The sequence below is a fragment of the Rhinopithecus roxellana genome, chromosome 1, assembly GCF_007565055.1.
Source record: "Rhinopithecus roxellana isolate Shanxi Qingling chromosome 1, ASM756505v1, whole genome shotgun sequence".
Taxonomy (NCBI): Eukaryota; Metazoa; Chordata; class Mammalia; order Primates; family Cercopithecidae; genus Rhinopithecus; species Rhinopithecus roxellana.
The window spans coordinates 203,210,936-203,229,150 of record NC_044549.1 but is presented as its reverse complement, the minus strand read 5'-3'; the positions used below and the strand labels follow the sequence as shown (position 1 = coordinate 203,229,150).

The window sequence follows — 18,215 nt, the reverse complement described above, 5'->3', positions numbered from 1 at the left end:
TTTGAGACGGAGTTTCGCTCTTGTTGCCCAGGCTAGAGTGCAATGATGCGATTTCGGCTCACTGCAACCTCCGCCTCCCGAGTTCAAGTGATTCTCCTGCCTCAGCCTCCCAAGTAGGTGGGATTACAGGCACGCGCCACCACGCTCGGTTAATTTTTGTATTTTTAGTAGAGACCGGGGTTCTCCATGTTGGTCAGGCTGGTCTCGAACTCCCAACCTCAGGTGATTCACCCGCCTTGGCCTCCCAAAGTGCTGAGATTACAGGTGTAAGCCACTGCGCCCAGCCGCATCTTATCTTCTAAAAGCCTCCCAGATATAGGTTATCTTGATTGTGATGGATATATACATACATCAAAGCTTATCAAATTGTGCACTGTAAATACGTATAGCTTACTTGATGTCAGTTATTGTCTCAATAAAGCTGACTTAAAGAAATAAAAAGCTCCCCAGGTGATTCTAGTGGGCAGCCCAAAATGGGAATCACTGAGCTAGGTCAGCCTCAGAACAGCCCCAGAAAGGAAGACACCTGCTCAGGAATCACGTCCCGCCCAGCAGCCCCACCAGGACTTAGAACGCGTGAGTCCTGCGCTACTGATCCAGTGGTCTCACCTCAAGACCAAAATGATAGAACGTTGCTGAGCTTCTCTCAACATTAAAAAGAGGCACCCAAAATTTTTGAACTGTGGCCGGGCGTGGTGACTCACGCCTGTAATCCCAGCACTTTGGGAGGCCGAGGTGGGTGGATCACGAAGTCAAGAGATCAAGACCATCCTGGCTAACATGGTGAAACTCCATCGCTACTAAAAATACAAAAATTAGCCGGGTGTGGTGGCGGCGCCTGTAGTCCCAGCTACTCAAGAGGCTGAGGCAGGAGAATGGCTGGAACCCGGGAGGTGGAGGTTGCAGTGAGCTGAGATTGTGCCACTGCACTCCAGCCTGGGCGACAGAGCAAGACCCTGTCTCCAAAAAAAAAAAAAGAAAAAAGAAAACATTGAACTGCTAGGATTGTTATTCAGAGGTGTAGGGTGAGAAAAAAAAAAAAAATCCCCAAACAACAAAACAAACACCCCAGCAGCCTTCAGTTGGCAGAGTCATGGGTTAGAAGGCGGCTGGTTATCCTTTCAGGGTACTGCAGGCCCACCTCCCCTCACTCTGCCTGCTGGATTGTGGAGCCTGCACAGCCAGGGAGGAAAGCGACACACCAGCAGCTCTCTTGTCAAGCTGGCTGCCAATCTCCGTAACTCCAAACTCACTAGTTCCAACTGCCTGTTCAGTGCTTCCACCTCCGATTCAACATGTTCAAAACTGAACTCATTACCCTCATCCCCCAGTCTTTTTTTTTCTTTTTTTCTTTTTTTGAGACAAGAGTCTCACTCTGTCACCCAGGTTGGAGTGCACCGGCGCAATTTCAGCTCACTGCAACATCCGCCTCCCAGGCTCAAGTGATCCTCCTGCCTCAGCCTCCCAAGTAGCTGGGATTACAGGCACCCGCCACCACAACCGGCTGATTTTTGTATTTTTAGTACAGGTGGGGGTTTCACCATGTTGGCCAGGCTGGTCTCGAACTCCTGGCCTCAGGTGATCTGCCCACCTCAGCCTCCCAAAGTGTTGGGATTACAGGCTATGAGCCACCACACCTGGCCCCTCACCTCCCAATCTGTTTGTTTTTGTTGTTTTTTTTTTTTTGAGACAGAGTCTCGCTCTGTCGCCCAGGCTGGAGTGCAGTGGCACAATCTCGGTTCACTCCTTTTCAATACCCTTTCTTAATAACAGTACCATTATTCTCTCAAATGTCTGCACCAAAGTGTCTCACTCTTGACATACAAATGGTGTCCAAATGTCCTCCTGAATTATCTTAAATACATTCCTTCTCCATCTTTAGTCACCTTAGTTTAGGTTCTCATCATTTTCTGCCTAGATCTCCTGACTCCCACCTTTCAGATACTGCTTTTTGTAGTTAATCATGCCCTTGCTGAAAACCTTTGAATGGTTTCCCCATGAAAAAATAGACAAAACCCAAACTATTTAGTATGGCAATTATAATCCAGACGCAATTTCCCTGTTCCATGCCCTCCCCCACCTCTTGTCCAGCATGGTTCCAGACTTAGCGACCTATCTGTGCCTCTGTATCACAGCACATCCTATTCCACTTGCCTGGAACAGTGGATTTATCTTCATTAGCTCCCCCTACTTATCTTCTAAGCTCAGCTTAAACATCGCCCCAGGTGAACTGCTCCCTCTCTGCGCCACCCTGGACCTCACCTGTAATTTCGTTGAAGTCGTTAACCCAGTTTCCCGGCAGAGTCTGTTTCCACATTTGCTTTCACAGAAGCTTGTCAGCAACTTCGTTTTTTCCTTCTCATCTTTCCATCTCTAGTACCTGGTAAAAGCCTGGTATATGATGGATGTTAGAAAATAATTTGATAAATTATCTTTCCTGCCTTTTTCATTCTTTCTACATTACCAATGGATGACTAGTAGCTGGGTGGGCAGGAAGATCCTTCAAAATTTCAGAAGCTCAGCTATGGCCACATAAAACCGAGAGTGGCCTGCGGGGTCACTGTTAGCTCCACGGCTCCATCAGCACTGAAGTTCCTGTAGGCTGTGCTCAGAAGGGTGGCCTGCGCTGGGCTTTGCCACGTCTCTGCCCAGAGCAGCGTCTTTACAGCCAACAGGTCTTTTGTGATAAAAGTGTCCATGCTGTCCTGGGCAATTCGATCAACTATACCACTCTTTGGCCTATCGAGGGGTTAGCAATGTCATCGACAACTCTCATTCCAACCTGAAGCCTCCTTTCCTTTAAAGGTGAGGAGGACCAACAAAGGGGCACAGATGAATAATGTGCCCTTCAAACAAGGGTTGGGAACAGCGAGCAAGTTAGCTCCATTAAATAAACAAAGGTATCTGGTCTATTCCCACTACAACAGGCCTCTAATGAATCTAACTTGAGACACTAGAATTTTAATACATTATTTCAGGGAGACTTTCTCAAGGGAGCTATGACCTCAAAACCATTACTTGATTTTATCCCCATTTTATTTCTAGAGCGAAGGGGGCAGAAATATAATACGGTGTACAAGTATCATATCATATCCTAGACAGGACTTGACCTCCCTAATCTTTTCTTAATGTTTTCCTGCCTTAAAAGAAACAGAAATTAAGCACTATCAACAGGGTGACCTAAGGAAACTCCCTAAATGATTCCTACTTCTTGAGCCACTCATCATGAAATCCTACATACAAAAGCTGAATTCACAATCTTACATCTTAAAGGGCTACTTCTTTCAGCAAACTATATTCTGAAGACTAGAGAACATGTTGCTGTCAACGGTATTTTAGAGAACACATTAAATAAGCAGCAAACAGTTCGGGGGAGGATCCAAAAAAGAAATCAGGACAACAGACTGGTAAAGCTGTCTCCGGCGTCTCTTTCCACTAAACAAAGAGGCAAATACAGAACATTTACACCTATTTTTCTTTTACAAAATTTAAATGCTTTGGGTCGGGCACGGTGGCTCACGTCTGTAATCCCAGTGCTTTAGGAGGCTGAGGCACACGGATCACCTGAGGCGGAGGCTGCAGTGAGCCAAGATCACATCAACTGCTTTCCAGCCTGGGTAACAGAGCAAGACATTGTCTCAAAAAAAAAAAAAAAAAAAAATTAAAATGTTTTGTATGAACTTTAACATATTAGGCAAATTTTTAGCAACATAATCAACTGATTCTCTTTTAAGCTTTTGGATCACAGGAGCCATTTATGCAGCCAGTTCAGGAACAGCATGCCTGTCTCTTATAATTCTTGGCGAACAACTGCATTATCCAACAAATGTCAGCAGGGGGGTGGGGTGGGGGGGCGGTAGAAGCAATTGGGAAAAAAGACCCTAGTGAATTACTGTTCCTTGTCCACTTTCCATTCTAAACATGGGGAATGTGGATTCTATTATGAGAGCCATGGAATTTATAGGTAAATTCCATCACCACCTTTGGCTATTAGGCACACCCCAATTTTTCTTTCTGACCAATGCGTAACAAATTTCTTTAAATGTAAGCAATCACAGGTGGTTAATGTTTAACCTTTTATTAAGAAACTAAGGCAAAACAACAGAATTCCAAAAAAATAAAGATACAGAATTCTATTTTAAATTCTAAACAAATATAAAAATCAGAGTTTACCAGTATTTTCGAGTAGAGGGAATGGCTAAATGCATTCGCAGTAATTACTTCTTCCTTACTAGCCTCAAGTTTGCACCCCTTTCCTTCCTGCTTCACTGGGACTAGAACACAGAATTTCTCATTCATCTTTCGCTACTGTAATTTTTGCTTCTATAGTCTAAAACTTCAGAGGAGCTTTTGTCTCTCTCCGTAGTTCTTTCTGTTTCTTCAGCAAATATGTGAGCACCTGCCTATTGGGCTTACATGCTGTGGGTACAAAGATGAGTCCGTCAGAGATCCTGTCCCAGTTTAGGGGTGATATGACACCAATAAATAATCAATAAATAAACAAGGTATAAATAAATACAGCATGAGTCAACTATAGATATATAAAACGAGGGAAATTTCAAGGAGAGATTACATTCAGCTAGAGAAACGGAGGAATGTTTTTGAGGACAGCATTTGGGCGGGGTGTGGCCTGTCCCTAATAAAGGCTTCGAAGTGGTCCTGATTATCTACCACAATCCCAATTGTGGAACTGTGGTGGTCTCCATTTCTGGAAAGTAATCTTTTCAATGCTAACCTTTAAAACTCCTTAAATTTCTGGCCCAGCACGGTGGCTTACGACTGTAATCCCAGCACTTTGGGAGGCGAGGCGGGTGGATGGCTTGAGGCCAGGAGTTCGAGACCAGCCTGGCCAACACGGCAAAACCCCCTCTACTAAAAATACAAAGATTAGGGCCGGGCGCGGTGGCTCACACCTGTAATCCCAGCACTTTGGGAGGCTTAGGCGGGTGGATCACAAGGTCAGGAGTTCGAGACCAGCCTGGCCTACACGGTGAAACCCCATCTCTACTAAAAATACAAAAATTAGCCAGGCGTGGTGCCGGGCGCCTGTAATCCCAGCTATTCGGGAGGCTGAGGCGGGAGAATCGCTGGAACCCGGGAGACAGAGGTTGCAGTGAGCCAAGGTCGTGCACTCCAGCCTGAGTGACTGTCTCCAAAAAAGAAACACACACACCACTCCCTTTCTATCTCTTCAAACTACTCACTTCTTCAAAATAACAACAACAAAAATGAGTAATAATATTAATATGACAATCTACAGAGTTTGGGAGCTTAAAAGTTAAAGCTGGGTGCGGTGGCATACACCTGTAATCCCAGCTACTTGGGAGGCTGAGGCAGGAAGACTGCTTGAGGCCAGGAGTTCAAGACCAGCCTAGGCAACAGAGTGAGACCCTGTCTCCAAAAACAAACAAAAGTTCATTACACAATAGTTTCTTTATGGTTTGGAGATCTGCTATTTTCGAAACTCTTTCTCCAGTCAAATCATTCTAAAAGGCAGAAAATGCCTGAGCACTGAACAATGATTTCAAATATTAACTGGGTAAATCTTACTTTCTTTAGGTGTCTTATCGAGTCCGTATGTACACTTTATGTGAATGAGGGAGATGAAGTAAATGGCTTAACATTCAAGTCAAATAATGAAAAAATAATGGCAACTATGCAATGACATTGACCACAAAGTCCTCGTATGAAAAGATTTAATGAATTATGAGCCGCTGGCCATTACAAACTTCAAACCTTAATATTTCTGCTTTCCTGTGTAAACCGGGTAATTAAAACAGCCTGTCGCAAGGATGGCAGAATAGTAGGCATAACAGTAATGTCTGCTTCCACATTTGCACGCTTCGTTCACGAACCAAAGAAAGGGCTCCATGTTTCCCAAGCCAACAAAGCACAGTCAGTTACGCCCTCCCTGGTCACACTATGAACTGAAACAGAACACTCCTTTGACTTTTAATAGCACTTTCCATCCACAGCACAAGCACCTGCCCATTATCTTCTCCTTTACCCTCAATACCCTTGTGAGGTAGTGAAGGGAGGGAGCAAGGATTTTTTTTTTCTATTTTGCAGATAAGAAAACTCAAGGTGAATTTTAGAACAATGGTTCTCAACCTTGGCAGCATATCGAAATGACCAGAAAGTTATAAAAATCCTTATGACCAGCTCATATTCCAGACCAACATCAGAATCTTGGCATACGGAACCCAAAGCATCGACACGTCTTCAAACACTCCAAAGTGACTGCAAAGTGTATACAGCCAACGTTGAGAACCACTGGTTTGAATGATTTATACTCAATCTTCAGGCGCAACTGTCTTCTACCTAAATGCTCTTCTCAGCACCAATGACAAAGATATTCCATTTCCTTGAACACTGTAGCAGTTTAATATTTTGTAGAGCTACTACTGGTTTTTAGTGACAAATTTACGTAAATGAAGGCTCTTCATTACGCAGATACTCATGCTATTAACCTCAATTGCATGTGATTTGCAAATGGGATATTCTGGAATTTAAACCTTTGAGACAAGAATGGCTTGTTGTTAAATATTGAGGCAATTATTTCATTCTAGGTCCAATATGCAATAACCATGTGTTTCGGTTTTCCACTCAGCACCTTCAAAACTGTTGCAAATGAATGTTTACTAACAAGACAAAAGAGACAATTATAAACCAAACTCTCAACAACAGCTCTTGGAATGGCCACATCACAACCTGAAAAAGAAACAAGTACTTAAAGGACTTGATCACTTTCTAACAAGTCCATCTTCATCCTGAACCATTTCTCGTTTAATCAAATTTTAAACTTTGCTGAACTGAGTTGTTCTACACCAAGAAAAATAAATTTCTATACCATCTATATTCTCTAATACGGTTAACATATAATTCCACTCAATACAAGGAGGTTTCTTCTTAACCTGGACATCAAAAAGAATCTTTAACAGATTTCTTCTTTTCAAGCAATGTATCAAATACACAATAAATACTTGTAAACTTTTCTGGTGGCAACAATCAATCTTTGTTCTATGGCTGAAATCCCTTGCTTCATAGGAGTATTGACAATCTTAACTCCCAAGGAACAACCCAAGAATCCCGGCCAGCTGCCTGGTGTCCCTAATTAGATTTAAAACAAAATACACATACAGCAAGAACTCAGAAGTACAAAGATTTTGCTTGCCTTTGCCAATTCCTATGTATCTAAAACCATACAATTTATACTTTCATACAGAAAGATGTCTGTTTCTTTTCTAACAAAAGAAAAACTCTCAGCTCATGTGGGTTGGATTATTAATTCAAAAGCATTTTAGTGATGAGAAAAAAGATTTGTAAGTCAAAATAGGAGTTAATGTTAAACTCTTCTACAGTGTAACCTTCAAATATTGCCAACCTGAAGTTTTCAGCACAAGGTGTCATATTTCAAGTCCCATGGGGGCAATTATCTATAATGAGATTAAGAATATTCTTAACCTGTTTCAGGTGGGTAAGTAAACATTTTCTTTATAGCCCCAATAACGAGTTTGAGGCTTAGATTAGTTGCATGATGTAAACAATATGAAATTAATTTTTTTGATAATATCTACAGCATTTATAAGGCTACAAAATAAAAGGACCATTAATCAATTCTTTTTTTCCTAGGCTCTAGGATTAATATTTGTGGCCAAAAAAGAACAAATGACAATGTTCTATGTTATGAGACACTTCCTTAGAAGGCCAGAAATAAAACTGGATACCAAAAGATACACATTACTATTATGTTGAGATCATCCTTACTGACATATGTATAATTAGAAATAGATTTGCCTTCCTTCAATCTTTAGCCAGGAGATTGAGAGATCTTTACTATAATTTTGATAGTAAAAACAAAAACAAACCAGACTCTAACAGCTATGGGAACTGGAAGCCACAAATAATACAAAATGAGTCAATACAACACATCTCCTCTTAAAATCCTCTTCTTTGTAGTTAACCTAGCTGTCCCCAAATGTTATTCCAATTTTGTTACCATGTAGTGGTTTTTAAGAAATTAGAACTAGAACAAAGCAACCTGTTTGTCCTTTTTGTTTTTTTTTACAGTTTTTTTTACACACATATTGTATATACAACTTTTAAAATAGCTGCACAATTTTATATCTCACTTTTAGAGAAGTGCAGTCCAGGCAGACCATGCTTCTCAATATATTAAAAATATTAAATAAAACCCAACCAGTTTCATACTTTTCTAATAGTCAAGCTGGCCAGAAAAAAAGGGACTGGAGAAAGAACAGGCAGTTGTAAAATGGGATCAGTCTTCACAAACACACTACTTAAAAATCTTGCTATTTCCTTATCTTATCCCTTTGACAGCATCTCTACAATCTCACCTTTCAAGTTGGAAATAACACATTGCTAACTTGGAGACAACATCGGTTGCAACATGCATATGTCAACTGCCCACACAACCAACTGCAACCCTGAGGATTTTTCTGGCCCAGTAGAAAGAGGAAACACGAAGATAATCTCTGCTGTAGAGCTGCTTCTCCAGTTTACAACAACTTCATGTGTTTTCAGGATGTTTCTTGGACATGCACGTATGACAGTCACTTCATGGTTCTACTTCCCATAAGCAGATCTCTCCTCCATTCTGTCATCACAAGAAAGCCACTGTCATCCGTCCAGAGGTTTTCCAAGGTAAACCAAAGTCACTTCTGTGTTGCCATATACAGCAGAAACTGCTGGGTATAAGCAGACCTTTGGAAGTCCTCTAAAGGCAACCCCCAGGAACTCATATCCACGTTCAAAAGCTAAAGTCTTATCTTCCATGTCCAAGATGACTCGAATTCTTTCTCCTATCTGCAAACAGACATCAAAAGGTTAGAAGAAACTCTGCCAAGGGCATAGCTAGAAGACACAAGACACAAATCAAGAATTTGAAAATATTAAGAATATTATCCTGAAAGCTATCTAGAAAAATCACAAGGGAAGCTTTCTAGTCAGGGAGAAACACCTACAAAAAAAGGACACACATCTGGTCAGGCATGGTGGCTCATGCTTGTAATCCCAGCATTTCGGGAGGCGGAGGCGGGAGGATTGCTTGAGCCCAGGAGTTCAAGACCAGCCTGGAAAACATGCTGAAAATCCATCTTTACTAAAAATACAAAAATTAGCTGGGTGTGGGGGCGCAAAGCCGGTATCACACCACTGCCCACTACACTCCAGCCTGGGTAACAAATCACAAATGCTTACTTTGATAGTTTTAAGACTCACATGGAATCTGCATTTAATTACTAACAATTTCAATGTTCCACCTGAACACTCTCTAGACTGATTTTATTCACTCTTTGTTTAAAGGTTTTTCTTAAGGTTAACACTAAAATCTGTAACTTGGCATATTTTATCAGAAAGAACAATCTGAATTAGCCTCTCAAATTACTATACTATACATACAATGAAATTTTTTTTTTTGAGACCGAGTCTCGCTCTGTCACCCAGGCTGGGGTGCAGTGGCGTGATCTCGGCTCACTGCAAGCTCCGCCTCCCGCGTTTACGCCATTCTCCTGCCTCAGCCTCCCCAGTAGCTGGGACTACAGGTGCCCGCCACCTCGCCCGGCTAGTTTTTTGTATTTTTAGTAGAAATGGGGTTTCACCGTGTTAGCCAGGATGGTCTCGATCTCCTGACCTCGTGATCTGCCCGCCTCAGCCTCCCAAAGTGCTGGGATTACAGACGTGAGCCACCGTGCCCAGCCATACAATGCAATATCATTCAGCCATAAACAGAAATGAAATTTTGATATATGCTACAACATAGACCCTGAAAATATTATGCTAAGTGAAATGAGCCAGACGCAAAAGGCTAAATGGTATGATTCTATTTACATAAAGTATTTAGAACAGTCAAATACATATAGTTGTAGAATAGAGTTTACCAGGGGTGGGGAATGAAGGAAACAGGGAATGAACATAATAGAGATTACGATGGGGTGAGGAAAAAGTTTTGGGTATAGATAGAGGTGATGGTTACACAACGTGTGAATGTATTTAATGCCACTGAATTGTATACTTACACATGGTTAAAATAATAAATATGTATGTTTCACCACAATTTTAAGAATCACCATAGTAAGACACATAGTTTTTATTTTATTTTTTTAATTTTGAGACAGAGTCTCGCTGTCTCCCAGGCTGGAGTGCAGTGGCGTGATCTCGGCTCACTGCAAGCTCCACCTCCCGGGTTCACGCCATTCTCCTGCCTCAGCCTCCCGAGTAGCTGGGACTACAGGTGCCCGCCACCGCACCTGGCTGATCTTTTGTATTTTTAGTAGAGACGGGGTTTCACTGCGTTAGCCAGAGTGGTCTCGATTTCCTGACCTCATGATCTGCCCGCCTCAGCCTCCCAAAGTGCTGGGATTACAGGCATGAGCCACCACGCCCAGCCTGACACAGCTTTTAAAGTTTACAGAGCATTTCCACATATAATGTGGAATCATGAATAATCCAATCTGGCTACAAATTCTAACGCAGAATATAGAATAGGCTTATTAAATAGTCAATTTGTGGGTCACAACTCTGAAACACCTGTTATAAAAAACAGCAGCACTGATTATTAAACGAAACTGGAAGCAGAATATATCCAGATTTTTCCCATTTGGAAAAGTAAGCAAAAAAAAAAAAAAAAAAAAGGATGTTTCATCTTTATAGTTTGCATTTATAAAAGGATGTTGCATCTACAAAATTGGAGAGAGAAAGTCCTAATGTTTGCAATCAAAATTTAATTCTTCCTGATTATGATAACCCCTGCTATTGTCATTTACTTTCCTTCACTGTGTTTCCTGTTAACAGTAACTGCCAACATCTGCTTTTTTCCTCCCTTTGCCCACCTCACAGATTAATCCATTTTATGGATCTAAGAACCTCCAAATCATCATCACCACCACTACCACTCATACCAACAAAATATTAACAACAAAGTAGAAATGAAAAGCTAATTCTGTTGGGTATTTGTTTTGTGTCTTATTTGTATTATCCCATTTAATCCTCACACTAATCCTAGGAATAAACCCTATTTTACAGAAGTTGAAACTAAGTAACAATTACTCCTGGTGAAATTTGCAAATTTGCTTCACCTTTGAGCATACAGCATGCACAAAGCACAGGGTGGAGAAAGCAGAAGTCTTACCATCTTTAGGTGTCAGGGGGTAAAACTTGGGAGATAGCAGAGCAGCTGGAAACTTAGAGGAGGAACTCCAGAAGCAACAGAACCACAGAAAGGATGAACCCCAAAATCTGAGAATTAACTGCCCAAATCCCTGAGTGGCCACTATATTACAAAGGCACAAGGTAAACCCCCAGGACTGAAAAAGCAGCAAAGCTGAAAAACTGAGCAGACATTAGCTGCTACACATCACAAGAGACGCAGTTTATAGTTTGAGTAGAGGCAAGTTAACTGCCTATTAAATCAAGAAAACCTATACTTTTCAGAATAAAGCAGCCTCTAGAAACAAAACGTTCAGGAGTTACTACTACATATTATCTACACATCTAGGTTTCAATAAAAAAATTACTAGATATGAAAAGAAACAGGAAAGTGTGATTCACATTTAGGGGAAAAAAGAGCAATCAATAGAAGCTGAACCCAAGTGGGCCTAAGTGTTGGATTTGGCAAAGACTTCAAAGCAGCTATTATAAATATGTCCAAATAATTTTTTAAAAATATAATATAAATAAACAAGGAATCTCAATAGAGAAAAGGAAATTTGCTCTAAAAAAGAACCAGGCCGGGTGCAGTGGCTCACACCTGTAATCCCAGCACTTTCACTTTGGGAGGCCGAGGCGGGCGGATCACGAGGTCAAGAGATTGAGACCATCCTGGCCAACATGGTGAAACCCCGTCTCTACCAAAAATACAAAAATTAGCTGGGCATGGTGGCACGTGCCTGTAGTCCCAGCTACTCAGGTGGCTGAGGCAGAAGAATCGCTCGAACCTGGGAGTCGGCAGTTGCAGTGATCCCAGACTGTGCCACTGTACTCCAGGCTGGCACCAGAGTGAGACTCTGTCTCAAAAAAAAAAAGAAAAAGAAAAAAAAAAGAAAATTCTAAAGCTGAAGTGTACAATAAGCAAAATTTACTAGCCCAGCTCAATAGCAGAGGTGAGATGGCAAAAGAAAAAAATTTATAACCTTGAATACAGAACAACACAAATTATCTAATTTAGGTCAAGCACAGTGGTTCACACCTGTAATCTCAGCACTTTGGGAGGCTGAGGCAGGCAGCTGCTTGAGCTCAAGAGTTCGAGACCAGCCTGGGCAAAATGGCAAAACCCTGTCTCTACAAAAAATACAAATATTAGTCGGGCATTGGTGGGGAGCACCTGTAGTCCCAGCTACTCTGGAGGCTGAAGTGGGAGGATTGCTTGAGCCTGGGAGGCAGGTTTCAGTGAGCGAAGATCATCGCGCCACTGCACCACTGCACCACTCCAGCCGGGGTGTCAGGGCAAGACCCTATCTCAAAAAAAAAAAAAAAGAAAAGAAAAGAAAAGAAATTATCTAATGCAAAGATTAGAGAGAAATAAGGTTAGGGGAAAAAAAAGAACACAGCTTCAGAGGCAGAGATAAGGACAACATCAAGCAGTCCAACATTTACATTAAAGGTAAATGAACTAAACACTTAAAAGTCAGAGACCGAAGTCGGGCACAGTAGCTCATGCCTGTAATCCCAGCACTTCGGGAGGTCGAGGCGGGTGGATCACTTGAGGTCGGGAGTTCGAGACCAGTCTGGCCAACATGGAGAAACCCCGTCTCACTGGGCACGGTGGTTCACGCTTGTAATTCCAGGACTTTGGGAGGCCGAGGTGGGCGGATCACGAGGTCAGGAGTTCGAGACCAGTCTGGCCAACATGGTGAAACCCTGTCTCTACTAAAAATACAAAAATTAGCTGGGTGAGGTGGCGCATGCCTGTAATCCCAGCTACCCAGGCGGCTGAGGCAGGAGAACTGCTTGAACCGGGACCCGGGAGGCAGAGGTTGCGGTGAGCCAAGATCACGCCATTGCACTCCAGCCTGGGCAATAAGAGTGAAACTGTCTCAAGAAAAAAAAAACCCCATCCTCTACTAAAAAATATAAAATATAAAATTTGCCAGATGTGGTGGACATGCCTCTAATCCCAGCTACTCGGGAGGCTGAGCCAGGAGAATCACTTGAACCTGGGAGGCGGAGGTTGCAGTAAGCCAAGATTGTGCCATTGCACTACAGCCTGGGCAACAAGAGTGAAACTCCGTCTCAAAAAAAAAAGTCAGAGACAGAGACTGGGTTAGATAAAAATCAAGATCCAACTATATGCTGTATAGGAGCTCCACTTTAAATACAAACACAGATTGACAGAGGATTACTAGAGTCAAAGGAGGTCATTTCATAATAAAAGAATAAATCAGGCAGGGAGATATAACAATTAGAAATGTATATGCACCAGTAGTAACAGAGCTCCAAAATACATGAAGCAAACACTGACAGAACTAAAAGAGGAAAGAGACAAATTAGTAAGCATAGATGGAGATTTCAATACTCCTCTCAGTAATGATAGAAGGGGTAAAAAAAATCAGTAACACTATATAAGACTTAAATATTATCAGTCTTCACCTAATTCTCATTTACAGAACATTCCATTCAACAAAATATACATTTTTTCAAGCACACATGGGACACTCATCAAGAAAGACCACATATTAGAATAAAACAAATCTCAATAAATTTAAAAGGACAGAAACCACAGAGCATGTTCTCTGAAAAACACAGACTTAAGTAAGGACTTTCACTTACAAAATCATTACAAGGGTAAGTGATAAGACTTTCTTTTTAGTGATAAAGTCTACACACCCTTCTTATAGTATCTGCAGAGCCTAAAAGGATAGTGAGGAAACATTCTATGAAAAAAAAATCCTTCCAGCTTTTATACCTCAGGAAATGGGATGTATTTTTGGTTCTTCTGGTTTAGTATGCCTGACTTGAGGTCATTACTGAGGCTGGAACTTTCATGCCACATGTGGCTCTGAAATATGCAGCCTATAGTTCTTTAAAGACTTCCAGTTTCTTATCAGATTATTGTATATTACACCCTGCTGAGTCTATAGTAATAAATATGGCTTTTACAAATAGGAACTATAATTTTAACTTGAGTCAAATGAGTATGCCTTAAGCCTAAGATGAAAAGAATAAAAAATACAGCAGTTTGCCTGAATCTGCCTGTCTCTACAGAAATCACTGATGCCTCCAGGGGCTCTGAATCCGCAGACAGAGGGTATGTGTGCATGTGCATGCACAGAGATGTATCTACTGGGGTAAGGAGCCTAGAAAAAGATTTGGAAGTGCCATGATACAGGAAAGATGACCATCTAGAGCAGGCGTATTCTATCTTTTGGCTTCCCTGGACCACACTGGAAGAATTGTTTTGGACCACACATAAAGTATACTAACACTAAAGATAGCCAGTCAGCTTTAAAAAAAAAAAAAAATCGCAAAAAACTCTCATAATGTTTTAAGAAAGTTTATGAATTTGCATTGGGTGGCAATCAAAGCCATCGTGGCTACATGCAGGCTGTGGGTTGGACAAGCTTGATACAGAGCATGAACCGGCAAACTACGGCCCCTGGACCAAATCTGTCCTGCAGCCCATAAACAAGGTCTGTGGAATACAGCCACGTTCATTCGTTTACATATTATCGATGACTCCTTTTGTACTATAGAGTTGCAAGTTGTGACAGATCCTTACCTTGAAAATGACATCAAAAAAAAAAAAAAAATTTGTGACAGAGACCATACGGACTGCAAAGACGAAAATATTTACTACCTGGCCCTTACCAAAAGGTTTGCCAACCCCTGATCTGGAGCAAAGATAGGCTGCTTAAACTTGTATTAGGAAACAAATATTGAGATAGATCATTTACATATTTATTTTAAAACGGTCAAAAAAATCTCCTTGAGGCCAGGCGTGGTGGCTCACGCCTGTAATTCCAGCACTTTGGGAGGCCAAGGTGGGTGAATCACGAGGTCAGGAGTTCAAGACCAGTCTGGCCAGGATGGTTAAACCCCATCTCTATGAAAAATACAAAAATTAGCCAGGCATGATGGCAGGTGCCTGAAATCTCAACTACTCGGGAGACTGAGGCAGAGAATTGCTTGAACCTGGGAGGTGGAGGTTGTAGTGAGCTGAGGTAATGCCACTGCACTCCAGCCTGGACAACAGAGTGAGATTCTTAAAAAAAAAAAAAAAAAAAAAAAAGAGTATTTTCCTGCATAGCCAAAATCAAAATATAACACCCAACAAAATTAACTATAACCTCCTAACATTAAAAAAAAAAAAAAAACTTGAAGTCTTGGTATTTGAAAAAATAAAAAAATAATAAAAATGAAAATTACCAAAAAGACAAATAAAACTGCTATATGAAAATTTGAAAATTTAAAACAAATTAAGGCATGATTTGACAAAGGCTCATACTTGAGAAAAGCCCGTTTCTCACCTGATATTTCGGTGCATTGTTGCACTGTGGAAAACTGCCATTGACTTCTCCATTATGTAGGAGATTATTGTCCACCAGATTCCAGCCCCAGCTCTGGTCATCACTGCCCAGCAATGCCACATAACCTTGGCACTGCATGGGGGCCCGTTTCGTGGCAATTCCAATCACTGCCACAGTGCCCAGAGGGCCCTCCCACCACACCTCCCATGCATGGCGGCCCTCACTGAAACCAATCTTGGTCCTTGCACCATCAGTGCTCTGAGCAATGGGGTTTCGATGTAAAGTAAAGCCATTCTTCTTAATGTAGACATTCCTGGAGCAGTCATTAGTGCTGAAGGCATGTTGAAAAGCACGTATCTAAAAAGATGAAAAACAGACCAAATAAATAACAATGTTATTTTTCTTAAATATTAAAAACTTCAGGCTGTATGTTTTTAAATAATGAAGTTATATATTTTAAAATAACACAAGTATTTCCAAATAACGGCTAAAGTTTCAGGATGGGATACTAACAGAATAAATAACATTAAAAGTAACTGCCAAACATTTCATCACTGACCAAAATTTTAAATTGTAGTATTTCCTCAAACAGACTTCTTAAAACATCAAAAGATACCAAAAAAAAAAAAAACCTTATATCTTAGAGATAATACTGAAACGTTTATGGATAAAATAATGATATCTGGGGGAATTGCTTTGAAATATCCAGAGACAGAGTGGTAAAGTGTGCAATATAAACATGAAACTAGACTGGCCATAAATTAATCATTGGCAAAGCTTGGTGATGAGTAAAAGGAAGTTCATCAAACTATTTTCTCTACTTCTGTTTATATTTGATATTTTTATATCAAAAAGTTGAAACGTACAGTTTTCATATGGGCAAAGATGTCATCAAAAATAATTATATTTTACATAAAATAGAAACTTTAATCATAGCAACTCTAAAGTTTATGAAAAATTTTAGTAAACACAAACTACTTTAGATCCTCAGCCTACTTGCTGGGTATGACTTACACAATAAAAAAAAATCACCAATCTCATTTTACCAAATCAAATAATCCCTTAGATAGCATCTAAGTTCAAGTACTAAGATTTATAAAGAGAAGCTATCAATAAGACAACTTAGTTGACTCTTCAGCAAAAACAAAGGTTTACACTTCCAAAATAAAGAGCGTATGAAAATAGCTCTTCTATCCAAACAATAACAACTTCTCATGAACAGTTTCAAACTTTTAGTTTGTGTAAATTTTTTTTCAGACAAGGTCTCTGTCACCCAGACTGGAGTGCAGTGGTACAATCGTAGCACACTGCAGCCTTGAACTCCTGGGCTCGAGTGATCTCCCATCTCAGCCTCCCAAGTAGCTGGGGTTATGGGTTCGAGTCACTACGCCTGCCTGGTTTGTATGTTTTTAAAAAATCCCTTCTTTACTTTAGCCAAACTACCAAGCAGAGGAAGGCTGGGACCTATGCTTTGGTGAACCTGAGAAATCAACTCCAGTCACAGAAGCTCAGCATTTAGGAAGACCCTTAAAGACCACCTAGTCCTTCTCAGGAATTTCAACGCGAGTGAGTGCGAGAGGCCCAAAGAGAGGCCAAGTATCTGGTTCCCTCACCACCTGTTCATTTGCCACTCGCTGGCACTCTACTGTTTCACTGTACTGCAGGGCACAGATGTTCCCATGCATTCACAAGGAGGCTGTAAAACTGAAGCATCCCCAATGTTTTTCCTATCTGCTCGTATTATAAAATACTTCAAAGCACTTATAAGACCAAAGCATAAGATTCAGTGAAGGGGCTGGGCGCGGTGGCTCACCCCTGCAATCCCAGCACTTTGGGAAGGCAAGGTGGGCAGATCGCTTGAACTTGGAGTTCAAGACTAGCCTGGGCAACGCGGTGAAACTCCAACTCTAGTAAAACTACAAAAAATTAGCTGGGCATGGTGGTGCACGCTTGTAATCCCAGCTACTTGGGAGGCTGAGGCAGAAGCAATGCTTGAGCCCAGGAGGCAGAGGATGCAGTGAGCTGAAATCGCAGCACTGCACTCCAGTCTGGGTGACAAAGCAAGACCCTGTCTCAAAAAAAAAAAAAGAAAAGAAAAGGAGATTAAATGGGGGAAGGAACATGTCCCCAAAATAGCAAATACTATCTAAATAACTCAAGAGAGTAATATCAATAATTCACCATAAAATAATTAATATTTCCCTATGCCTACTCCCCAAATCTTATAAATTCCAATTGTACACTGACACTATTGACAGCCTCTTCCTCAAACTTTTTTTTTTTTTTTTGAGACAGAGTCTCGCTCTGTCACCTAGGCTAGAGTGCAGTGGCTCAATCTCAGCTCACTGCAACCTCTGCCTCCCGGGTTCAAGCGATTCTCCTGTCTCAGCCTCCCCCAAGTAAATGGGATTACAGATGTGCACCACCACACCTGGCTAATTTTTGAATTTTTAGTAGAAACAGGGTTTCACCATGTTGGCCAGGCTGGTCTCAAACTCCTGACCTCAGGTAATCCGCCTGCCTCAGCCTCCCCAAGTGCTGGGATTACAGGCGTGAGTCACCACACCTGGCCCTCTCTTCCTCGAACTTCTATGACATCTTCCCATTTCCCTGGACTGATCCTGTATCATTTCCTTTCTTGGTGACCACCCTTCCTCCGCCACCACCACCAAATTCTCCAAACTCAGTTCTCAACTCTCTATCTGAATTATTTCCAGACCTCTCTTTCTAAAA

General features: G+C 41.4%; 1 protein-coding gene across 1 annotated transcript in view; it reads right to left on the bottom strand.

Annotated features, from left to right (window-relative positions):
- Positions 1-5,679: 5,679 nt before the first annotated feature.
- The window catches only part of FBXO45 (F-box protein 45), a 19,457-nt gene continuing 6,921 nt past the window's right edge, over positions 5,680-18,215 (bottom strand). Inside the window, exons 2-3 of the mRNA XM_030936790.1 lie at positions 15,483-15,839; positions 5,680-8,826 (exon numbers count right to left, since the gene is read on the bottom strand). Of these exons, the coding sequence (XP_030792650.1) occupies positions 8,641-8,826; positions 15,483-15,839 (543 nt within the window). The 3' untranslated portion in view covers positions 5,680-8,640. The remainder of the gene's footprint in view (positions 8,827-15,482; positions 15,840-18,215) is intronic.